We start from the raw sequence: 25,321 nt of genomic DNA on the forward strand, positions 1-25,321 counted from the left end.
CTAAACTAGATCTATGTTCCCTCTACTTGCCTACCCATACTCAGTCATGAAATCCTATTCTTTGCCTTTCAGATGCTCATCACATCATATGATTACATGTTCATTGAATTATTTTTGTCTATCTCCCTCCACCAGAACGCCAGCTCCATGAGAACAGACTGCACCTGTTTGGTTCAGCACTGCCCCAGTAACCAGCACAAAGCATAGAGTAGGTGCTTGGTGAATGTTTTCAATGGATTCTAATAATTTGTTCCTGTTGGAATTACAAGAATGTGCTCCTCTCCCTTCTGCATTGTAGGCTCCTAGCTTAGAGCCTGGCACAGAATTTAGGCTTCTTCTATAAGCATCTAAAAACCACTACAGCATCTAAAAACCACTCAGCTGAAAATCAGCTGACTGATAGATTTGGAGAAGCCAAGAGGTTTCTATCTTGCTTTTCCAGGCCTCTCCTTCTGGCTGAAACCTACAAAGCAGGGACAAAAGTCCAGCAAACCACCAACCTTAGCAACGCGGGCGGAGCCAAACTCGCCGGTTGCTCAGGCGCGTCACTTCCGGAATTCGTGGTCTCGGAGAACCACTTCCGGGGGAGCGGCGCGCTGCAGCGCCGGTGGTGAGTGCGACGGAGCTGGCGGCCGGGCCGGTCTTCGGGGCGGGGCGGAGTCGCAGAGGCCGCGGGAACGAGAAGGGTTTGGGCTGGGCTGGGGCATCGTGGCCTTGTTGTCCCAAGCGGCTCCGTTCCGTTTGCCTGAGCTTCTCCGCGCGCGGCCAGAGTAACTTCCCACGGGCTTGTTAGGAAGTTACTTGCAGACGGGAATTTGGGTTCCTGTGAGGCACAAGGCCTGGCCCGGTCCAGCGCTTTAGTTCAGAGCCTGGGCAGAACACAGCGCTCTTTACGGCCACGAGCAGGGCTTTCCTCCTCTGAGTGGAGGGAGCATTAGGAGCCAAATCTCCGGGGCTCCAGGCCTGAGTATGCCCCGTAGTGCGCTGTAACGGGGGGGTGATCTCTGGTTTCCTCTCTGGTTTCAATTTCCTCCCCTGCAACGGGCACGTAGGCTTCACCTGGGGATTAAATGAGATGGTGAATGCAAAGCAGTTGGTGAGGGTGCACCGTGCGTGTTTGCCGGGTGAAGCCTTTTAAAAACAAGTGGGAGATGAATGTGTAAAACTTAACACTTTTTAAGTACTGATAGGAAATTCGGATTTACTACATCTTGCAAGGACTTCTGCATACCAGTTTCAGCCCACAGGCTACTCTGGGAGATGGCTTAGCTTCCCATAAGGCCAAACTTTAACCCGCCTTGGAGCAGTTCTTGGGAATTTGCTGTAGTGGGGTGGATGGGTCTGGGTATCCATTGCTGTAAGACTAATTCATGACGCCGATTTTGCATCCCCAGTCTTTCGGCTGAATTTTCAGAACAGAATTTAAAAGTCCCATTAGAAGCCAAGAATCCCCTACCAATACACTTGGAATCTTGTTTTTTGTGTCTTAGAGAACATTTTATTTCTATTGGCTAAGTCTGGGGAGCTCTGAATGTCTCAGGGGTTATTTATTTTGCAATGTTGACTTTTTCAATAAAAGTGTTTTAGAAGAATTTTAGACTTACATAATTATTACATACATAATTACATAATTATTGCAAAGATACTACAGTGAGTTCTCCTATGTCCCACACCCAATTTCCCTTGTTATTAACATCTTACATTAGTACATTTTTCACAATTAACAATCAATATTGGTAAGTTATTGTTAACTAAAGTCTGTGCTTTATTCAGATTTGCTCGGTTTTCCCCTAATGCCCTTTTTCAGTTCCAGGGTCCCAACCAGGACGCCACATTACATTTAGTGGTCATGTCTTACTAGGCTCCTCTTGGCTTTAATAGTTTCTCAGACTGCTTGTTTTAGAGGAGCTTGACAGTTGTGATTATTACGAGTCAGAGAGGTTATAAAATGACCCCCAATGGGGATTCGTCTGGTGGTTTTCTCATGGTTAGATTGGAGTTATGAGTTACTGGCAGTGGGGAGGAAGACCGCCGAAGTAAAGTGCCATTCTCATCACACCACATCAGGGGCAATTACTACCAAATATAGGTTGTCGCTTCTGATGTTAATCTGGATCACTCACCTGTCATGTTTTTATACAGTCGTTACTCCCTGTCAGTTGCCTCCTATGTCCTTTGACACACCCCAGTCAGTGTTTTGTTCTTCCTTTCTGCTCCAGGCTTAGCTTATATATTTTTTGTTTCAGTCCTCGAATCAATCATTCCTCCAAGGATCCCCGGTTCCTTTTATTGGTGAATGGTAATAGACACCAAGATCTGAATGCTAAGTGTTCTCATCGCTGCCGGGAAGCTCGTGCTTCTAGTCCCTCTAAGCGGACAGATTAAGAGATACATGTGTGTATCTAACACACATGTATCTGTTACATGTATATATACACATATCTAAATCTTTATGTAGTCACCTGTGTCTATGTGTTAGGCTAAACAGGAGTTAGTTCATACTGATGCAACTCTTATCCTGTGTGGGTCATTCCAGCCTCCTCTGGCTTATCTGCAACTGCCTACTCCAACTACAACAAACCTAGCTTTCATTGTCTCTCACTCATGTACTTAATTGTTCAGTGTACACATATGGTGGCTTCAGAATTGTAAACCTGTAAGCCAGGGGGAATAACCGAGTCAGCTAGAGTACAGTGCACGTGTGCAGTTCCTTTCACCTGTAGTCTTACAGACTCGACTCATTTCCAAAGTCACTAAGGTCAATACCCGATTCTCCCTGCCCCTTCAGAGAGGTTGTTTAATACATTTAGATGCAGAATGTCACATTCTGCATTCCATTCTGAGATACCCTAACTTCCTACATGATTTTTACAAACTACTTGCACTCACTACTGGCTGGTGTGGCTCAGGGGATCGAGCGCCGGCCTTCGAACCCAAAGGTCAAAGGTTTGATTCCCAGTCAGGGCACGTGCCTGGGTTGCAGTCCAGGTCCCCAGCTGGGGGCGGGTGAGAGGCAGCTGATAATGTTTCTCTCCCTCTCTCCCTCTTACCCTTTCTCTAAAAATAAACAAATAAAATCTTTAAAAATATATAATTGTACTCACTAAAGTTTACTTTGTGCAGTACAGTTCTATGGGCTTTGACAAATACTTAATGTCCTGTATTCACCATTACAGTATCATACAAAATATTTTCACCTTCAGGGATTACATAGAACTTCTCAGAGTCCTATTGGCTCTCTTTTCAAAACATATCTTTAACCCGAGAATCGACCATCTCCACTGCTTCCTTCCTGGTGCTAGTGTGACTGTTTGACTATTACAGTAATCTTCTTACTGGGCTCCCCGTCCCTATAGTCTATTCTCAACACACAGCCAGAGGGATCGCTTTTTCTTTCTTTCTTTCTTTCTTTTTTTTTTTTAAGGAATTAACAGTTTTATCAGGCTCAGACTAGGAGTCCGTGAGTCTCGAGGACCTCTGTGTATCTGTCAGTTTGCTTTTTCATGTTCTTTTCGGTCTGTTTCTGTAGCTTCATGAGCTGCTTTTTCTTCCGGTAATGGACCTTGGCCTTCTCCTTCCTCTTGTTCCCCAGTGTGGCTGTGACTTCCTGGTCCTTCCAGTCGACCTCCTGAGCCAGGCTGCCCTTGGAGGCCAACTTCTGTGTAGGCTTCAGATGCACAGCCTTGGGGGCTGTGGAAGCCGCCATTCGCTTTTTCCTGTCCCGGGATCCCATCAAACACCTTGAGGTGCTCCAAGGTGGCCGGCCTTGCTTGGTTGTGGGGCGGCGTGCTTTGAGCGGTCAAAAGATGTGGTCGGAAGCGGTAGGGACTGTGGAATGGCTTGATGGTCATCCGTTTGCAGAGGAGGGCCACACACTTCAACTTGTTTCTGTAGAAATTGCCAGAAATGTTGGTGCCTTCACAGTGCACAACCACACCTTCTGGCCCAGCAGTACCTGCTTGTCCACGAAGGCCAGCGGGAGGTGGCCTTGGCCACTGAGTACCAGGACCTGCCCCTCCGCCCTTTTTGGTAGCTGCCTGGGAAAGCCAGAGGGACCATTTTAAGATGAGTCAGACCATGCCACCTGCACCACCATCATCGTCATCATTATCATCATCAAAATCATCATCAGTGCTAAGAACCTTCCTGTGGCTTTCCTCTTACTCAGAGGAAAAGCCAAAGTCCTCATAATGGCTTATGGACCCTGCACAGTTGGCTCTCTGCAGTTCCTGATCACAAAGTTCATTCCTGCCTTAGGACCTTGGCCCTGCTGTTCCGTCGTCCTGGGGCACCCTAACATATTTTAATGACTTGTTCCTTTGCTTTCTTCTGGCTTCTACTGAAATGTCACCTCAGGGAGTCCCTTCCCTGACCACCCATATAAAATTGCATCTATTTCCTCCCTATTTATGTTTTCTTGTAATAATCACCCCTGACATTACATTATTTGTGCATATGCGTGAGTGCCATTAATTGGAGGAAAACTTCACAGCAGAAACTAGAATAATGCCCAGCACATAGTAGGTGTTCAGTGTATATTTGTCCAATGAATTGAATGCCTCTGACCACCGGTGTCTGGCATTTGGGGATGAACCTCAAGGGGTCTGATAACCTTATGAGATTATTTGCCATATTTGGTAATAAATGGGTATGTACTTTTGATTAAATTTTGGTAGGGGTATGAAATTTCCTCTTTGCCCTTAAGCAGGTGTGAGCCACAGGGCTAGAGACATTGCCAGGCATTCTGCTCCATCCCGACTCAGGGGGAAGCCTAAGCCAGCCCCCCGCCTCTCGGCTCCTCCTCGTCAAATGGGGCAGTTGTTGAGGCAGATGCTCTTACCAAGTATTTGAGTCGGGCCCTGGAATAAACTCAAGATGACCCCAGGGTCTTAGTTGTCCAGGAGCTTACAGTGGACCAAGTAGAAAACATTAGACTCAGTGTAGTATTTCTCAGACAATAAGAAGTATGTTTTGAATTTGGGCCCAGAACATCCGTACTTGGATGTAGATGGACATGACTGGAAAAAAGCTTCAGGACACCGTACCCGCCCTTACTAAGATGCTATTTTCTATTATCATTTATTTAAAGTCCTGGCTGATACAGTTAAAAAGTGCTGAGTACAGCTTTGGAAATGGTTGCTGTGGCTCACGAATGGGCCGTGCAGTGTGAACACCTTGGACCTAGTGGGTAGGAGCTCAGCAGGGTCTGGAGAAGCCAGCCAGTCAGAACCCCGAGTTGGCCACTTCTCAGCCAAGTCGTCCCTGGCTGGCCGGGTCACCTCTCCAAGCCCTGGTCTCCTCATCCTCATTAGTGATGCCTGCCTCCCAGAGCGGTTGTGAAGGGAATGAGACGAGTATGTGTGCACTTCTGGCAAAAGGTTCTTCCCTGCTGCTGCTGGGACCATGGCAAGGGGTGGGGGGGAGGCGTGGGTGGGGGTGGTGAGCAAAGCCTGTCACAGGAGAACCTGAGGGTAACGCCTCCTAGTTGAGAGCTTAAGGATGAGTAGGACTCTTGTGACTTCTGTCATCCCGAAAGGAGAACCCAGAAACACTGGCAGGCAGGCCGGGAATGAGAGCACGGGGTGCGGAGGAAATGAGACAGGAATTCTAAAGCACACGCAGTGTGTGCAGAGCATTTCATGATTTCCTGCGCTTTTTTACAACCATGCTTCTGCTAGACTTGTGCTAGCCACATGTGACTATTGATCTTTTAATTAATTAAAGTTAAATAAGATAAAACTCAGTCTCTCAGCAGCCGAATTTACATGCTGAAAAGCCACACGTTTCTGGTGGCTACCATGCTAGAGAGCACAACTCGAGGACACTGCCATCCTTGCAGAAGGTTCTGTCGGACAGCACTTCACTCAACCCTGTCAGGCCTCCTAAAAGGAGAACACAGGACATGGGGTTTTCTTTTAAACTGTATTCATTGTTTCAGTATCATTCCAAAAGTTTAAACTTGTGACCCCTTCACTTCAACAGCAACTATTTCCATTTTCCTGTGGCCTCTTTGGATCTTCAGCCAAAGAAGTCACAGTTTATATACACTGTTGCAGTCTCAGTGTTTACGTTATCGTTTTCTTTGTTCAGTGGGCGTTATTTTGTAGAGACTCTCCCTGACCTGACATCTGCCATGTCCGTGAGTCATTGCCAGGGGAGAGCCAGGGGAGGTGCTGCCCTGTGCGGGAGTCGGGTGAGCTGGGGGTTTATTGTCGGGCACTTCAGTTGCTTCCTGCGTTTCGGTGTTATGAGCAGCGCTGCCGTGAACCTTTTTATACCTGAGGCCCCTTTTCTTCTTTTGAATTGTTTCCTTACTGTAAATTCTAGGAAGTGAGTTATTCAGTTCAAGGATATAATCACTTTTATGGCCCTTGTTATGTATTGCCTGATTGCCATTATTTTTAAAAAAGCCTAAATGTGTTATAGCTTGGAATAGGTATTACTGTTGTTTGGCTCCTGAGAACATCTAGTCTCCAGGAGGTCAAGAGACCGGCTCAAAGTGTAGCTGATTGCCGATGGAGCCTGGCTTTGTGCCTGTGTGATTTCTGATTCCTGGCCCTGTGTTTTTATCGTACTGCAAATATTCATAACAATTTGTTAGTAACTCTAATAAATCTATTGATAAGCCAAGTAGGCATGTTGTAGTCTTAAGCGTAAAGCTTGGGACTGAAGGCATATTCCCCCTGCCTCCACAAGTTTATTTAGAAAGTCACGGGGGTGGTGGAAGTGTGAGCCATAGAAGAAATGGGCTCAGCAAAGAAGTTAGAGGCAGGAAGGGCCCTTGGAGTTTAGGAGAACGAGTGAGGCAAGGAAACTGTGCCGGGGCGAGGGGGTGGGGAAAGGCACAGGTGTGCTAGAGAGCGGGAGGGAGCTGCTAGGGGCATTTTTAAAAATGTGTATTTATCAGGTGCCACTGAAGAAATGAGAGATCTTTCTCATGCCTTGTTGTTGGCAAGGCATGAGGTACAGAAAACTGTCGGGGCCTGTGTGTTTCCTCCAGCGAAGCTTTTCTCACAGCTGCCTTGGAATTCACTCCAGGGCCAGTTTATGAGCCACCCCCCAAAATCCGTCTGGTGTCTTAGCGTCATACCTTGTATTTGACCAAAAATGGTGTTCCTGAGCTCGCGGCCCCACCCGATTCACCACACTCGGATCCCTGTGATGCTGGGTTCTTTCCAGAAGTCAGATCCTTGCTAGGAGGAAGATCTGCCAGCAGTGAGCGTGTTGAGAAACAAAAGGGGGCGAGGGTGGGGGCGGGGCTCAGGCTTCGAGGCCGGTTCCTAGAGAAGACCAGCAGTTGGAAAAGGCGGCCCCCTTGTTGGCACGGGCGCAGGACTTTCCTAAGTGACCGAGTTCAGAAAGAGGCAGTATACATTTGCTTACGTCCAGTCTGTTTAGTGAGGTCGCTTTGGTCATCCTCTAGTCACTCCTGCGTGTTGCAAAAATGTCGCCCAGCAACAAGGCTGTGGAGCCAGCGCAGAAGGTCTCGGGCCCATCTCAGGCCGGAGCTACCGATGTAATTTTAAATTTTCTAGTAGCTGCGTTTAAAAAGGAAAAAGAAACATAAAGTTATTTTTATTTTTTTTAAGATTTTATTTATTTTAGACAGAGGGGAAGGGTGAGAGAAAGAGATGGAGAGAAACATCAATGTGTGGTTACCTCTCATACGCCCCCTACTGGGGACCTGGCTCACAACCCCGGCATGTGCCCTGACTGGGAATCGAACCAGCGACCCTTTGGTTCGCAGGCCAGCACTCCATCCACAGAGCCACACCAGCCAGGGCAGCAGATAAAGTTATTTTTTGTTGTGGTAAGATACATGTAACATAAAATTTAGCATTTTAACTATTCTTACGTGTACAATTCAGTGATGTTTGGAACGTTGTATAACCAGCACCACCATCTATTTCCAGAACTTTTCATCATGTCAGACTGAAACTCTACCCACTGAACAGCAACTCCCCACTTCCCTCTTTAGCCCTCGGCGACTTACATTTGGTTTCTGTCTCCCTGCTTCTGCCTGCTCTGGGCACCTTAGGTAAGTGGAGTGACACAGCGCTCTCTTGTGTGTGACTCCCTTCATTTACGTCATGTTTTCAGGGTTCATCCGTGTCTCAGAATTTTGTTCCTTCAACAGCTGAATGGCACTCCTTTGTGTGTGCACCACACTTTGTTTATCCGTTCACCTGTTTGATACACTCTTGACTGTTTCCACCTTTTGATTTCTCTTTTTAGAAAATAAAAAAAATCTTCACCCGAGGATACACTTATTGGTTAGAGAGAGAGAGAGGGAAACACATCGATGTGAGAGAGAAACACTGACTGGGTTGCCTCTTGTACATGCCCCAACTGGGGACCGAACTGCCGACCTAGGCAGTTGTGCCCTGACCGAGAATCGAACTTGTGACATCGGCTAGGGCTGTTTCCATCTGTTGGATGTTATGAGTGATGCAGCTGAGATCATTGATATGCAGGCATCTGTCTGAGTCCCTGCTTCCAATCCTTTCGTGTACCTGGGAGTGGGATTTGCTGGACCAATGGCGCGTCTGCGTTTGACCTTTCGAGACACCACTGAGCTTTTCCAGTCTTTTCACTCTCTTGATAGTGTCCTCTGATGCACAAAAGTTTTTCGTTCTTATGAAAGTCCATTTTATTTTTCTTTTGTTGCCTGTGCTTCTGGTGTCAAATCCAAGAAATCATTGCCAAATCCAATGTCACAGAGAGTTTCCCCCATGACTCTTATATTTTAGCTCTTGAGGTTAGATCTTTGATCCAGTTTGAGTTAATTTTTGTGCCTGGTGTCAGGTAGGCATCCAACTTCATTCTTTTGCGTGTGGATATCCAGTTTTTCCGGCACTGTTTGCTGAAAAGACTGTCCTTTCCCATTGAACGGTCTCGTAACCCTTGTTCAGAAATGAATTGGCTGTATATAAGAGGAGACCCCCAGAAACTGGAATTATCTTCTGGAGGGCAGGTCTGTTGCAGTGCAGGCTTCCCCCACTAGATGAGTGTTCTAGAAACCCATCTGTATCAGTGCACCAACTGGCATTGTTGTGAGAGGCTGTGTCCAGCTTCAGTGAATTTTTCGTGAAGACTCTTACAACATGTTTGCCCGTTTCGTGATGGGTGGTTTATGAGTGCACCTGCCCAGGCCGCGCTGAGTGTTCAGCAGCTTTTAACCCAAACAGCATGACACCCGTGCTCCACCCTCCCTATTCACCTGATTTTGCCCCAAGTGATTTTCTTTTTGTTTCCTCCAATGAAAAATGTCCTTAAAGGGAAACATTTTGCTGATGTGGAAGAGGTGAAACAGAAAAACGGCTAACGTACTAAAAGGCATCAGAATCGGTGAGTTCAGAAAGTGTTTTAAACAGTGGAGAAGTGTCTCAATAAGTGTGTTGCATCAAATGGAGAGCACTTTGAAGCTGACTGAAGTTTCAGCCTGTAAGAATAAATACAGAATTTTTTAATAAATAAATTCTGTTTGGATTTTTTTTGCCCCCCACCTCACATGGGAGGATTTATTTGTGGGCATTCGAGTCTATTCCATTGTCCTAGATCCTTATACCAGTACCACACTGTTTTGGTTATTGCAGCTTTGAAACGAGTTTTGAAATCAGAAAGTGAATCCTCCAACTTTGTTCTTTTTTTCCAACCCCTGGCTAGTGTTTAAGATCAGGTGAAATTAATAATGTAATTAACCTAGTATATCAATTCAACATATAATCAATATAACACACTCTTAGTGAGCTATTTTACATTCTTACATTCATCCTGTCTACTAAATTGAGTGTGTATTTAACTGAACAGCCATTCTCAGCTTGTACTAGCTGTATTTCAGCTCTCAATAGGCACATGGGGCTCTTGGCCCCTGCCTGAGACAGCTCGTACACAGCAGAAAATTGCCTTGTGGCACAGATCTCTGAAAACACAAAGGGCTTTCCAGTCAGGTGGGTCTGGTTCCAGAGTAGTTTTGCCCCTTTTTCCTTGAGGTGGGCAGAAGGAAGCCACTTGCGGGTGCTCTGCTAGAGGGGGAGCAGTTCAGTCGTACTGGGGGCGGGGGCGATAAGAAAGACAAGCTGGGGGGTGGCGGTTGAACTCAGTCTTGGTGGCAGAGCCGGCGTTTCACCAAGCGGTAAAAATGGGGAAGGGCATTCTTGGCAGAGTATGCAGCCTGGGTAGCGGTCCAGGATTGTGGAAGAGCCCAGGGCTCTTGGAGAATTACAGGCGGTTCTTTCAGCTCGGCTGGGGTATTGGGAGTGGGGGGCCAGTGCCAGACCTTCCACCACTGCTCCTGTTGTCCATGTCCCCTGCATCTCTCAGTTACTGGCAGTGGCCTGGCACCATTCTCTGTGTCCAGTCTGCACCCCTCCTCCCTTCATTAGTCACTTCTCTGTTGAACACCCTGCTGTGGCTTTACATTTTACTCAATCAAATAGGGAGCATGAGGGTCCTTCGAGGTCAGCCCCCACTCCTCTCTGACCTTACCTCCTTCCTGTCTCTCACTGGAGTTTCTCTCTGGCCACTTTGGACTCATACCCCTGCCCCAGGGCTGTGCACTTGCTTTTTCTCTGCCTGGGATAGGTTCCCTGAGGTGCTCAGTGGCTCACTCTCAGACTTCATTTCTCTCCACTTTATTCCTATCTCCTCCAGAGAGTACCTCCTGTCACCCTGGACAAAGTGAAATGATGCCCTAACATTTTTTCAGAACAGTTTTAACTAGTGGGCATTTCACATCTGGATGCGTTCTTTGCCTGCCTCTGCCCTGAGACGTAGGCGCCAGGAGAACAGGGGTGTGTCTGTTCTGCTCCCTCTTCAGTGCTTGGTGTTCAGTAAGTATTTGATGAACTGGATAAATAAATGAACACATAAGCAACACCTGAAACATAGCAGGCCTACCGTAAACATATGTTGATTTGAGATTCCTGTTGAAATGTTTGCGTTTGCTTACTTACTTTTCCTAACTTTATAATTGGAACCTTTTCAAACATACCAAAAAACTGGAAGAACGGTTCAATGCCTATCCCTATATCCTCCACTTAGATTCAAGAATTGCTACAGTTTCGCCACAGGTGTGGTACGTGTTCCTGCATGTCTGTGTGTGTGCGTGTGCAATGGGACCATTGAAGACGCAGCCGTGGAAACATGACGCTTACCCTTTGCCTTTAGACGCTGGCCTGGAGTGTGTGAGCCTGAGGAGACCACAGGCGGCAGGCAGCTGAGGCCATGGCCTCCGACCTGGACTTCTCACCCCCCGAGGTGCCGGAGCCCACTTTCCTGGAGAACCTGCTGCGGTACGGACTCTTCCTGGGGGCCATCTTTCAGCTCATCTGCGTGCTGGCCATCCTCATCCCTGTTCCCAAGTCCCACGAGGCGGTGAGTCCTTCTCTGTGAGCCTCAGCCCCTCAGGCTGGGTGCTGGGCACTGAAAATGGATATTGCAGCAACGAAGCTCAGCAGGGACTGTGCTGGGCTTTGTCGATACATCGTGTCTCCAGATCCCCGCCACCTGGCAGCCTTGAGCCATGTGATTCATACTTTAGTTCACACATGCGTTCCACAGATTTTTACTCAGTGCCTGTACACGTCACACTGCTGAACGAGGTGGGGTCTGCCCTCCGGAGCTTCGGGTCTTTGGGGGCGGGGCACACGTGAAACAAACACAGTTCCTGAGAGGTACAGGAGGCTGTGTGGCCAGGGGGAGGACCCCGGGGCTGGACCACCTCCTCCCCCCGCCAGGGAGAGGGGCGTGCACCTGCAAGTACCTGAGCAGTCAAGGAGCCAGCTGGTGCAAGGACCCGAATAAAGGTGACAGTGTCCGAATACGGAGGGGACGCGATGAGAGGTGCAGCTATAAGGGTCCTGAGGGTTTTAAGTAAGGAAGTGACTTAATGAGATGTAAGGTGATCAGATTGCCTTTTTTTGTGGTTTTTGACTCTTATGCTACAGCTGTACACCCTCCCTCCACCACCACCAACACCCTCACCCTCACTTTTCTCAGGACACTGATTGTGGGTGAAGGCAGGTCATTGTCACCTATGGTATCCACATCCAGGACTTGGCTGATTGCTTCTCCGTGGTGTCATTTGCCATGTTTCTCTGTTCCCCGTATTTCCTATCAATAGGAAATTTGATATAGAGGCTTGATTCAATTCAGATCAGGTTATCTGGTGAGAACACTTCATAGCTGGTGCTGTGCACTCCCTGGGGTGTGTCATCAACAGGCAGGTGGTATTGGTTGTTGCGCACCGAGAGATTCTAGGATTGGTCGGTGGGTTCAGGTAGCCAGTCCCTGTCATAAAGTCCCCGTCAGTCACCCACCTGTTGGTTTAGCATCCACTGATGATCAGTGCCTAGATCCCTTATTCCCTCTCCATTTCTTAGCTGGAGTTCTTCAACGAAGAAGACCTTTCCCTCACTGTGCGGTTGCTCTGAAATGCTGTTCATACTAAAAGGCAGGATTGATGCTTGGTTCTTTCTCTTTATTTATTAATCTTCAGAGTAGTGAGTTTGGGCTGTAGCAGCCTCCGCTTTTAACCAGTGAAGCTTTGGTTTTCATGCATTTTGAACATATGTTTATATATTTGATATGTTTTAAACGATTTTAGTTTTTTTAAGCTCACATGGTCTCAGTGAGCGCTCCGTCGAGTCATTTGAAATACTGTCCCCCAGGGAAGGCCATTGGAGACTCTTGCCGAGGGTTTTGCTGGGGACAGGTCACGTAAGCACCCTCTGCCTGGCACAGACTAAGATCCCAGACTTCCAGAAGGAGAGCAGGTTTTCTGCATAAACCTTATTGTTTGCACAAGCAGTTTAGACACAGCGAGCCGCCCTTACCCATTCTGGGAATGGTGGGAACCCCCCAAAACTCAGCCTCCAGATGCCAGCCAAGGGCCAGGCTTACCAGCTGACTTGTCTAGGGATAGAGGTTTTCTTAAATGTTAACTCTGTTCTGCACACCTGCAATATACTTGTTAAACTTTAAAGTAACTGTATCAGTTAGACTGTCATCCTGATACACCAAAGTTGCAGGTTCAATCCCTGGTCAGGGCACAAGAATCAACCAATAAATGCATAAATAAATGGAACAACAAGTCTCTGTGTGTGTTTCTCTCTTTCCTCTTTCTCTCAAAATAATTTAAAGATAATATAGCTACACTGTTTTTCACAACTAACAGTAAGACTCAGAGTGAAATTTAAGATGTCTTTGGAGTTCTTTTTTTGGCCCACAAATACCGTCCCGGTGGCGGGTGTGTGGTCAGAGTACCGTGTTAGCAGTTCTTTCATTCACACAGGTGTGCGCCTGCCGTGACATGCAGTTAGGTTAATTTGCTTTCATTTGTTTCTAACTTTTAGGGATTTTTTTCTGTAATTAAAAGTTATCTAAAATATTTACATACAACATTTCCAAAGTCAAAACTGTATAACAAGACACAGTCACAGAAGTCTTCTTTTGTCTCAGGATCCTGCACCCTGTCCCCTCCCTCCCACTATACAGGTACCGTTTTCATTCTTTTGATTTTTTCCTTCCTTCGTTTCTTTTTTAAAACATTCGCAGGTGCGTATGTGTGGGATATGTTTAGTTGTATTCCCCCTTTGATACACACAGTACAGCGCACTAGTAAACAGTTTCACATCTTTCTCTTCACTTAACAATATACAGTGTGTTCTGGAGATCCACGCGCCTTGGAAATGACTGTGTTGCAGCGATCCTGCGTGTGTGGCTGGGAGGTTGATGGGGACCCTGGGGAAGGAGCCGGCCTGGGCGGGGCTGGGGGAGGAGTGTGCTGAGTTCAGTGTTAAACAGGTGCCTTTGAGACGTGAGGGTCTGTATCAGAGCCTCTGGGCTGAGTGCCGATCAGCATTTGGGATGAGATGTGACTGAGAGGCGAGTGTGGAGCGAGAGAAGAGGCCTAGGTCCGTCTGGAAGGAGCTCCAGCACTAAGGGAACAGGCGGGGAGGAGCGGCCACCGAGTGCACCTTGGTGAGCCCGGGCAGGCTCGTGGCCTCTGGGCTGACTGTCCATCCCCATTTCTTATTCCAGTGTTTCAAGAAGGAGGTGGTGATTGGCGTTTTTCCACCCACACTTGTATCACATTCTGAAAACGTCATCCCTGTGCTCTGGGGCTCTGTCTTCAGACATGGCATGCTACCGGGCATTATAAATAACAAACAGTTTTTATTGTCACTGGCCACCGATGAAGCCTGCTAAGAGTCCCCAGGGAGGGAGGTGATAATTGTTCTCGTTTTATAGGCAGAGATGTCCGAGTCACAGGTGTGTGGCCTTTCGGAGAGCTGCTGCTCACCTCTTACTGTGTCTTAGCCCTTCCAGGCTGGCCACAGGGGCCCGGGTCACCGCAGCAAACTTTCAGAAGGTGGTGGTTGTGGGGGGTGCTTAGGGATTTCTGAGGTGTTTAGTGGCGCAGGGGGTTGCAGTCTTTTGAGGCAGGAAGTTGACAAAGGGTCCACAGTCTGCCTCCATTCCCTCCCCCAACCTCCTCTGCCATTTAGAGGTTAATCTGGGACAGCAGCCTCATCTGTTAAAATATAAACACAGTACATAAGCTTTCATTTTAATTTGTCTTGCAGTTTAGGGGAGCAAGGCTCACACAAGCGAATTGTCTTAATGACTGAGGCTTTACTGTTTTAACTTTTCAGTTTTTCAGTGGATCAGTAGCAAAAACACAGTACCACTAATTTACCTTTTTGTTGGTGCATCATACCAGCAGATGGCCCCCAGTTACACAGGGATTCGGGTGCCAGCTATCCCCCGCGTGCCCCCTTATACAGCCTTCTCTGGCTCCTCGAACTTGTAAAGAGATGGAGAGGAAACACAGTGTCCTCTGTGTAGACAGTCTTACAGAGAGAGGCTGAGTGCCGAGACTGCTCGCAGGCTGCACCAGGCAGCCGGCCGGGTTGCGGAATTTGGATGGGGAGGGGAGAAGATGGGGCTTTTACCTTGGGGCTAGGCAGCTCTTAGGAAGGAAGGGAGGCTGTGGGAATGGGCACAGTGTGCGGGACTCCAGGCGGCCCAAGGGTGGGGGTGGGGGTCGGGGTGGGGGGTACCTGCAAATGGAGGGTGGCCTGAGGTGGGAGAGGGCAGAAGAGGGGGTGGGTGGACCCAGAGAACAATGTCGTTCTTTTTGCCTTGTTGCTTAGGGCAAAACCATCCTTGCTTGGCCTATAGAAAGAAACAAGGTTTATTAGTGGCTTTTTGGGTCAGAAGATAATATTTTTGGCTCCAGATGATGGGAAAGCCTTTGAAAAGCAAAAGAATGTCTTTCCTGTTGATGCAGTAAGCTGATTCTTTTGCAGCTAGTTTATGAGTTCAGTACTTCAATCCTAGGAGATTGTTTGAAAGCTCTTTTGGGGGTAATCAGGGAAGAAGAGAGGAATACATACAAATGCTTCCCACCCCACCCCCTTCCTTTTCTTAGTAGGGCAAGAACCAATGGGTCAAATCAACTCTGAAGTCCCCGGAACCCTAAGCCGATTGAAGACTTTCCTTTTCTCACTGACAGCCCATTAAACTAAGACTGAGAAAACAAACATTTGTTTGAGCCTGGGCCTGGCGCACAGAGACGCTGGTTCGGTTGTGCTCCGGAGCAGGAGCAGTGTTTTCTTGCAGCGCCCAGGTGGTGCTGGGTGCAGACGCCGGGCCAGTCCCGAGACTGTGCCCTGAAGCTCAGACCAGTTTCCGGAGGACAGGCCGTGTCCAGTCCCCCATGTGTTAGGTGTGAAATAATAGCAGGACATCCAAGTGGTGAAGGGGGTAGAGCCATGAGGAGTTGGGAGTAGGTGCCTGGTAATTATTTTATCAACACAGCATTATTTCTTGAAGCCCTGAGAATGAATTGCTAAGTGTTTCAAGGGAGGTAGAAATTTAGGAGAGGCCTGAACATAAGATATTGCTTGAAGTGCTGGAAGGAGCTTCTGTGCAGTGTAGATGCCCTGAAAAGATGGGGGTGCTGTGTCTGACAGGGATGCAGTGGGGCCTCTGGAGGGGAGGAGCCCGGGATGCCACCGCTTACCATCTGCATCCCCTCTGCCTCTCCTCTCGGCCTGTCTCCTGCCTTTCACTTCTCTTTGCCCGGCCCAGCTTCCTCTGTGCGCTGGCTCTGTGGTTAAGAAACATGGCCACGGACAGCTCCCAGAGGTGACATCCTTCAGCTGCAGCATCCGGGGGCTGTCTTCATGCTTGGTCTCAGTTTCTGAATCCCCAGGGAAGGAACTCTAGCTGACTCAGCTTGGGACAGTGATGGCCAGTGTCGGGGGAGGCGAGGGTCCAGTGGAGTGACCTCTGGGGTGGAGGGGAAGGTAGTTCTCAAAGGAGCAGGAGTGCTGTGCAGACAGGGCTGGGGTCTCCATTCCCTCGCGCTCTCAGGACACTGGGCAGAGGACCAGGAGAGTGCGGTCTCCCCCAAAACCTCCCAGTGGTTCAAGGAGAGCACAGGGAAAACCCAGGCCCCGCAGAGACGGGGAATGAGAACAATCCAGGGATTGAGGAGCAGCCGCTCGGCTTGACGACGGTGCTGTGTTCAGGCTGCTGTCCGTCAGAGGCCTTAAAAGGGAGCCCCGAGTCCCTAGGGGGTCCCTAGGTAGGCTCCAGAAGTCTGCGAGCTCCCTGAAAGCATGCACAGAAATGCGATGTTTGCGTGTGCAGGCACATTTTCTGGGAGGATGGTCTTTAGCCCCAGGTGGGGTGCCGCAGGGTGACGAGGCGGGAGCCCGCTCCAGGAGTTGGAGGGGTGGGGAACAAGGCGGTGGAGGGAGGGAACCGGTCTGCCTTCCCTTCTCCAAAGCCTTCCTCAGCCGACTCCCAAGCCTTGTTCTTTCTTTCTTTTTTTAAAAGAGATTTTATGTATTTATTTTTAGAGAGAGGGGAAGGGAGGGAGAAAGAGAGCAATGGATGCTAGAGAGACTCATCAGTTGGCTGCCTCTTGTGCACCCCCCAGCCAGGATCAAACCAGCACCTTGACCGGGGATCACCTTGACCTTTTGCTTTGCAAGACAATGCCCAGCCAGCTGAGCCACACCGGTCAGGGCCTCCTTTGGACCAGTTTCTGTACAGATGTTGATCCACTCAACCCTGAGCAAGTGGGTGTTGACTTAGTTCAGCAACTCATACAGCAGCTTGTAATAGTTCATCTGGCAGTTAATCATAAACACTCCTAGTAGTTTAAATGCTGACTGTGCTAATGTCTTCCTACGTTCCCTCAGAATGAGACTACACTGGCTCTTAGAGCTGGGGATTGATCAAACTCATGGCGGGCCTCTGCTTCACATGCTCACACCTTGGCCCACAGGTCAGAAGGGGCAGTGCGTGCCATTTCTGCCAGGCCACCTTCGACTGGCCACTCCTGGACTCCTGAGAGTCCTCCCAGACCCACGATTTTATTTATTTATTCAGAGAAAGGGGAAGGGACCTGGCCCACAACCTAGGCGTATGCCCTGACTGGGGATCGAACCGGCCACCCTTTGGTTCATAGGCCAGCACTCAGTCCACTGAGCCACACCAGCCAGGGCAAGGCTCTCGATTTTAAACTAGGCCCCAGATTGCCAGTGAAGGCTGCCCTAGTAAATAATTAACCTGGGCAAGTATATACCCATTCTCCACATCTCAGGAGACAGGCTCGCAGAACCAACCGTGCAGTTCTGCCCTGTATTATTTTTAAGCTTGGCAGGGATGTTTTAACTTAACGAGCTGTCTCTGAGAGATTGCCGTGCGGTGGGCAAGGTGAAGGTGTAAACATGGTCTCGAGATGTGTACCGGCTCGTAGGAGAGATGGCTGGATACACAGGGAGCTACAGACCCGCCGGGGGGAAGGGCCTGCGTGATGCTGAGTTGTGTCTGGAATGCGCTCCCAAGGCTGCTCTTACTAATCACTGTCCTTGCCTGCCAAGTGCATCCTGGACCCTTATCTGTTCACTTTGCTGAGCCCACAGGGACAGCTTCCCCTGCTCCCTGTTTTAGCCGGTCCTGTTCCTGTTCTCCTCTCAAGACCAGTGCTAGTTCCTTCTCTGCGAGGCCTTGTCAGCCCCCACCCTGCCAGGGCCCCATGCAGGAGTGTGCAGCGGGGCACGGGAACTTCAGCACTGGCCCCACCTGGCCTCCGTGCTGGGTGCTGGGTGCTGGCCCACCCTCAGCTCCCTGAGCCTGGGTCAGACCTGCCCCTAGAGTTCCTGAGGATCAAGTGAGATAAGGGGTGTGGGGCTCCCTGAGCTGAGCACAGTGGTCTTCTCTCCCTGAGCCAGTTGAGGGAAAGCGTGGTTTCTGCCCGTGCAGGGTGGCGTGTCCTGATTTCAGGGGCCAGTCCGCACTGAACTGTGTCGTGGAGAGCACGGACTTCTTTGTGCTTTCCTCGCTGGAAGGGATTCAGCGCATCGTGGCACAGATTTAATTTTGTGCATCTGATGAATAGCAGCAATTTTCTGGCCCCGAAAGCTGTTGTGGAGCTGCTTCATTATCGATGAGGCTGTGTCCACAGGGGCCGTTTCCGCGGACCCAAGGGCCTCCCAGCAGGAGAGGTTTTCTTTTACTCCTGACAGTGTGGTTGCTGAGGATACGTGAAATTGGCTTCAAAGGAGGAGAGGGGACCCCAGATTTAAAGAGGGGGGCTGTAGCTTTTGGAGTCTGCCCTCTGCCTGGCTTGTACCAACAACGTGTAATTGAAGAGAAATGAAAAGTCAGCCATTTGCTCAGAGTCATCCTCGCCAGCCAAGAGTTTGGAGCACCGTTCTGTGTGGCTGGGACCCCAGCGGCCAAAGCATGTGTGTGACAGCTGCCCTAGCGTAGGCTCGGGGGCAGGGCCGCTGGTCCCGGGTGATGGGAGACCCGCCGAGCTGATGGTAGCGAAGCTCGCACGTGGGGCCCATCACTAAGCGCGAGTTCCCCCCTTGGCTGCTCCGTGGTGCCTGGCACAGAACCCGCCTGCCCTGGGCGTGGGCGGTGGGTGATGAATGCCCAGTGCCTGTGCAGAACGTGGGAGGGAACAGGGTACCTGGGAGCCGCCGGCTTGACCAGTAGCCCAGAGTGACAGGGTTGGCTGCACGAGGGGGCGTGTCCTGAGACGGGTCGGGCTGGAGTGCAGTGGCCCTGGAGGCCACACTGGGGCTCTTGGAATGGGTCTTATGCTGAGAGGGACACTTATACCAGAGACCCTTTCAAGGCAGAAAACAGACGGTATCTCCTAAAACAACAGTTTTGGATTCTAAAACAACGTGGCAGGTGGTGAGGAAAACCTGTGGGAGGCTGATGCAATGAGAGGCAGGCAGGAGACCGTTCTGTCTGGTCCGGCGCAGGAGCGTGTGACCAGAAGGGGCTGGGTGGGATTCGGAGCCCACCGGAAAGGGGAGTGGCTGAGACCTGGCACAGGTCGGATGTGGGGCACGAGGGAATGGCGAGAACTCAGAAATGACTCGGAGCTCTCTAGCTTGGGTAACTGAGCGGGGACAACGCCAAAAACTGAGGTGGCGACGGGAGGAGGAGGTCTGGGCGCGGAGACAGACACCACCGGGTGACTCGGTCACTGTGATGCACACGCACACCCACAGAGAGCTGCGCTCCTCTGTGAAGAGCAAACCAGGGCTCAAGGAGCACTGACCCGCCTTCCTGACTCCTGGCGGAACTCGAGTCCCAAACAAGGGGGTTCCGAAGGACCCTTTGACAGACAGAGTCTGGAAGAAGCTGTCCTCATCATTCCACGGTCACCTGTGGTTCAGGGGCTACTACACAGAGTGAAAGCAGATTTCACAGTTGACGCAGATCCTCCTCTGTAGCCCCAGGGCCCCCGGGAACCTGGGAGAGGCTCTACTGCATACAGCCACAAAGATCTCAGGTTCAAAGCTTGGCTCTGCTGCTCACCGACTGAAACCTTAGCCAAGTCATGGAACCTGAGTGTTCCTTCTTTCATGTGTGAAATTGGGCTCAGTGGGGCACTTCATGAGGCTTAAATGAGTCCAGACCATGGAGCACAGGGCCAGGCATTTTGTACGTAGTATGAGCAGCCGTCGTGGCCGTGGTCACTGCTGTTGTTATTGGTTGCTGTGTCTGGGCGTATGTACTTCAGGTATGGGTGCTGGGTTTAAGGTCTGCTTGTGTCCTCTGTGCTTATGGGAAAAGTGAGGCTAGTCTTAAGTTATATTTTCACGATGATAAACAAGTGTGAAGTTTCCATGGTTATGGGAGATCTTGCTTGCTCTTTCATTTCTTTCTTTCCAGCAACAGTTGAAGCTGTCCCAAGGAGCTCACAGGCTAGTAGGGGAGACCAACATGAGAACATGTAATGGTGATAAAATAATAGTGGCATCATAAAGTTCCTGGGGACCTGGGGGTAGGGGTGGAGGAGGGGATGCACTTGGCTGCAAGTAGAGGAACAGAGAAGGAAGGGTAGATGGTGAGTAGGATCGTGTTCTTGAGCTGGGCCAAACCACGGGGGCGTGCTTTACTGGGAGGCCAAAGAAAGAAGGGGTGACCAGTGGGAGCCCTGGGGCCTGACCCAGTGTCGGGGGTGGAGAAGAGCACAGACGAGGCCTGAGAGGTGGCCTCCTTAGATGCCCACCCAGGTGTGGGCCATGAGGGCAATGGAAAGCCACTGGAAGGCTTAAGATAGGGGTGTCAGCACCTGAGAAAAATTTCTTTGGCAGGTACACAAGGAAAGGCCCAGAGAGCAGGGAGGTTGGTTAGCAGAGGGGGAGCTAGGGACTTCGATGCTAAAAACAAGAGGTGCAGGAGGTCACATCAGTAGGACTTGGTGACTGGCCAGTGGGGAGGACAGGGTGGGCCTTCTGGCACTCTTGTTGCTCTGCCGACGGGTGGGGAGGAGGCCTGGCCTGCTGGGGAAGGGCCGAGCCCGGCCTGGGACAACAGAGCTGGAGGAGCCCGGGGGACTCCAGGCTCAGTCATCTGACAGACAGACAGCTGGGCCAGGGCAGAGGCCTGGAAGGTGCCAGGAAGGGCGAGGCACCTGAGAAGGGGGTCTGAGGAGCCAGGTGGGTTCTGAACTGAGCCCCACCGAAACGGGAAGAGCTTGGAGTGGGGCTCCCCCTGGGGGTCCTGGCAGGCCTGAGCCTGCGTCTGCCTGCCCAGGGCTCTCAGGGACCCACTGGCGTCTGGAGACTGATAGGTGCTGCCCTGGGAATAGTCCCTGCTCATTCGAGGTCTCAAAGGCATTGTCCCCTGCGGGTCTAGCGCAGACAACAGCCTTCCCGCCGAGCTCTGGGCCTGCAGCCTGCGCACTTGACACGCTGGCTTTTTGAGGTTTGGCTTTGTTTGCTTTTCTAATTTTTTTCTTTGCCAAATTACATAAACAATGTCAGCACAGAGGGACAGGCTGGGGGAGTCTAGAGCTGCCACCAGAGATTTGGCCAGAGGAGAGACCAGCCTCCTCGTTATTTTGGGAAGATCACCCGGGGGTGCAGGGGTGCCGGGGGCCGGGCTGGGCCTTTGCATGTGGTGTCTCAGCTGGCAGGGAGGAGAGAAGACTAGGCCGGCCTGCCGATAAGAGGGAGCTGACAGACCTCTGGACCGGCCTTCAGCCGAGGTCCTGCCTCTTCTGCAGGGCGGCGGCTCAGGCCAGGGCTGACGGGTGAGCCGGGAAGGACGGAGCTTAAAGCGAGCTGGAAGCCGGGAGTTGGCCAGTTAAACAGGGAAAAATATTTTTCCCTTCCAGAAGAAGTGTGTTCCCTCCTCATAGTCTTAGTCTTCTCTTCATTTCCCCATTATTTGGTAAAAGAACACAAGCACCAAGAAACATTTTCTTTGCACAGGACTTTGGGGGGCCGTGGGCACTGGAATACAGAGGCAGCTGCTGCCCTGCCCAGCCCGTGTCTTTCAAGAGGGGATTTGGGGCTGTCACCAGATGTTTGAAGTTTTCAAGAAAACTGTGAATCCAGATTGAATGAGAAATCTCCCGATTGGTCTATATTCTTAAAAACAAACTCTGCAGGCCAAGCGGAGCCCGCCTGTGGGCCGGATGAGGCCCCATAGTTACGACCAGTGTCCCCTGAGCCGGGTGGGCCTTGCTCACGCCTTGCCCAGCTGTGGCACGGCGATTTGTCACCCAGGGGGAGGGGATGCTCGACAGGCCGAGTCCTCTCCAGATCCCTCTGACGTGAGCCCGAGTGGCTGGAGCAGGCCAAGGTCCGTCCCCAGAGCCCACTGTTTATAGCAGCACAATGAAGGCCAGGGTTGGAGCTGCAGTGCTGAACTTCTTTAAGCCACAGAACCTTTGCTTAAACCAAATCTTGGAAGAAATCACAGTGTACATGACAGATTAAAAACCAGAGCTCGGGAGAGGCTGGAGTTCTGCCCCCAGGCTGCCCTCTGCCCCCCGCCCCCCATGGGGCACCTCTGCCAGGCCCCACAGAGCCGTTCAGTGGCTGGCTGCCTACTTGCTGGCTGGTGGTCTCCACCCCTGTGGCCCTGGCATTCTGTGGGGTGAACGGGGAGAAGAGAACAGCAGGGCCAGAAGGGGGGGAGCAAGCCACGGTGGGGCTGCCCCATGGCTGGCTCCTCACCCAAATTCTGCCCAGGCCCTGCCCAGGGTGACCAGCCAGCCACCGGGTGCAGCTGCATTTACTGGGTCCTTTTCATGCATTTTCGCCTCCTCACATTCACCCTCCAAGGTGCGCGTCACTATTTCCGTTGCCTGGGTGGGTAAACTGAGACACAGAAAGGGGAAGCGAATTCCCCACAAGGTCACTCGGCTGGAATGCGGAGGAGCTTGGATTTCACCTGTGAGACTCCGAGGGCTGTGTCCTCCCCGAGGAGCTGCCCTGCTCCCAGCACTGTTCCGCCTGTATGTCCCCGCTGGGTCCCAGCCACGATGGCTTCCATCCCTTGTGTTCTGTGGCATGCTTCAGTTTGCAAAGTCCCTTCAAACAACATCTCCTTTTTCTGGTGTCAGGCTTGACCCATCTAAGCAGGACTCTCTGTTTTATCACCACGCAGGAGGCAGAACCCTTGGAGCCCAGAAGTGGGGAGGTGACGAGGAAGCCCAAGGCTGCTGCTCCTTCTGTGAACAAGAGACCCAAGAAGGAGACCAAGAAGAAGCGTTAGAAGATGAGGCCTGTGGAGCCTGGCAGGAGGGGCGAGGGCCTTGGGGGCGGCCCTCTTGGGACTCAGCATCCTGTTTCCTCGCTCCATCCCAGGCTCAGAGATCTGGACGATTGTGACAGTCCCAGGTCCCAGCTGGACAGACCACTACTTCCTCTTCCTTCTGCTTCCTTGATGGTTTACAGCCAAGGGGACTGAAACACTCTGTGGGCAGAGACCATTCTGAACTTGTGTGTTCAGACGTCAGGGCCGTTACAGAGCCTTGTTGTTTTACTTCTCCATGGCGTCCAGCCTTCAGTCAGCCACCTCGTGGGGCCTCACTGCACTGTAGAGCCCTAGTCTAGTGCTGAGAGCGCCGCCCTGTCCCGTCGTTTGTGCACCGTGACCTCCCACTGATTGGCCACCTTTGTCTCCTCCACCTGTGCAGACGGAGCCAGGCCTCCCCTGTTCTGTTCAGGTCAAGATTCCGTGGCCACTAGTGCAATGGCCAGGTCTCAAAGGTGCCTGGCATGAGCCAGCAGAAGACCCAGGCCAGCGCAATACCTGGTTCTCCTCCGGCGATGGAAGGGACTTGGTTGAATGAGTGTGTGTTTCTTGGGCCCAACTTTCCTTGCCTCTGAAATGGGGGGCTTTTTTCCCCAACCTACCGTAGCATGGCTTCCATCTCTGCAGTATCCCACGTCTCTCATCCCCTCCCCCTGCCCCAAGTCATTCGTCCCCTAACCAGGGTGGAAAAGTTTGGGGGGGGAAGTAAATGTCAATAAACTGGCTTGCATGCTGAACCTCCTGTGTGTCATGTGCTGCTGAGGGAACGGGGGAGCCCGGTCCCTGCTCCTGGGGTGAAGGAAGGGTTCACCCCCTGGGAAGTGGGACATTGAGGCCAAGGATGGCCAGAGCAGCGCCGTGGCCGTTCTGGGGCAGATTTTCAGGAAGGGTCCAGCCAGCTGCTCCGTGAGGCCTGTAGTCACTGGAAACCCTGGTGAATGCCCATGCACGTGCTCGAGTTTCCACTGGGACAGGCCCACTCACTCCTCAGTTCCTGTTGCCTGGGGAAGAAGCCGCTTATCCTCAGAGCGGCTTGAGAAAAACCAAGGCGGAGGCCTCACGTGGCGTGGGCTGGGTCACACAGGTCCGGCCACATGCCCTGAGTCAGCTGCCAAGGAAAAGCCGTGACCTAAAGTAACTCTGATGGGCCCAGCTCGCTTACCAAACACTTTCCCAAATGTCATGACTGATGACGAGGTGCAGAGGGGTGAGCGTGTGTCACCTCCACTCTGGAGAGGGGAGACTGAAATTCTGACGACTCTAGAGTGCTGGAACTTGGACCTGGACCCAAGTCCACGGCCCTTTCCTCGGTTTTTAGCAAATACTCAGTGAGTGTCCATAGGCTTGGTGCTCTGAGGGTCCCTGCATGGCTACAGGGGACCTGGCACGGTCTCCCACCTCTGTAGGTCCAACCCCCTTAAATGATTTCCTGCAGAGCCTGTTGCCAGGGAACAGGCAGAGGAAAGCATGGGTGGTCATCCTCTGCTCCACGCCCCGCCTCCTTCCATACTTGCTATGGACAAAGTTTTTAACATTTGGCTCTCTTGGCTTCTAGGTCCCCACCCTCCCCTGGTTTTCCTCCAACATCCCTGGGTTCTCCCCGTCAGAGGGGGCCAGGTTTCAGTCCTCCATCGTCTTATCTCTGCACGTACTCCTTGAAGATCTCATCCAGACTCATGGCTTTATGCTGATGTCTCCCAAACAGATCCCTCCAGATCCCTCTCCGAAACTCCAGACTCATGTGTCTGACTTCCTCCATTTGGATATTCAACACTCATCTCAAAGCAAATCCCTGATCTCTCACCAGTCATCCCAGGTCTGATCTCTTGGTGATCTTTCTTACCCCAAAGAACACCTTCCTTCTTCCAGTTGCTCAGGCCAAAAACTTTGGAACCTTCCTTGACTCTTCTTTCTGTGACACTCCACTGGTGACGCTATGTGGTTGCCTGTGACTTGACCTTCAAAATCCAGAATGAGACCCATGTCACCACTTCTCTCTACTACCATGGTCCAGCCACCATCATCTCGCCCAGATACTGCGGCAGTCTCCTCATGGACAGACTGTCCTCGACATAGCAGGCAGAGGGATCCTGTCAAAACCGGTCAGATCGCGTCTGTCACCTGCTCCCATCTCACTGGGACCCACAGGGGCCTGCAAGAGCCATTTTACCTCCTTTACCTTTCTGACCTTGTGAGAGGCCACTCCTCCCTCCCCCCTCCA

The 25,321-nt window shown here is 51.1% G+C and overlaps 1 protein-coding gene and 1 pseudogene across 4 annotated transcripts; one reads left to right on the forward strand and one right to left on the reverse strand.

The window, feature by feature from the left end:
* Positions 1 to 589: 589 nt before the first annotated feature.
* On the forward strand, positions 590 to 23,837 carry MANBAL (mannosidase beta like). Of its 4 annotated transcripts, none has more exons than XM_053671312.1 (4): positions 590 to 610; positions 9,279 to 9,348; positions 11,170 to 11,376; positions 22,951 to 23,837. In XM_053671312.1, the coding sequence occupies exons 3-4, from the start codon at positions 11,227 to 11,229 to the stop codon at positions 23,056 to 23,058; spliced, it is 258 nt and encodes an 85-aa protein (XP_053527287.1). In that variant the 5' UTR covers positions 590 to 610; positions 9,279 to 9,348; positions 11,170 to 11,226; the 3' UTR covers positions 23,059 to 23,837. The 4 variants fall into 4 exon arrangements, with proteins under 4 accessions (XP_053527287.1, XP_053527286.1, XP_053527288.1 ...); XM_053671311.1 differs by lacking the exon at positions 590 to 610 and adding an exon at positions 7,914 to 8,038; XM_053671313.1 differs by lacking the exons at positions 590 to 610; positions 9,279 to 9,348 and adding an exon at positions 7,932 to 8,038.
* On the reverse strand, positions 3,446 to 6,135 carry LOC119063203 (60S ribosomal protein L13a-like; annotated as a pseudogene).
* Positions 23,838 to 25,321: the final 1,484 nt, after the last annotated feature.

This window comes from Artibeus jamaicensis, unplaced genomic scaffold, assembly GCF_021234435.1.
Source record: "Artibeus jamaicensis isolate MK-2021 breed Jamaican fruit bat unplaced genomic scaffold, CSHL_Jam_final contig_685, whole genome shotgun sequence".
NCBI classification, from domain to species: domain Eukaryota; kingdom Metazoa; phylum Chordata; class Mammalia; order Chiroptera; family Phyllostomidae; genus Artibeus; species Artibeus jamaicensis.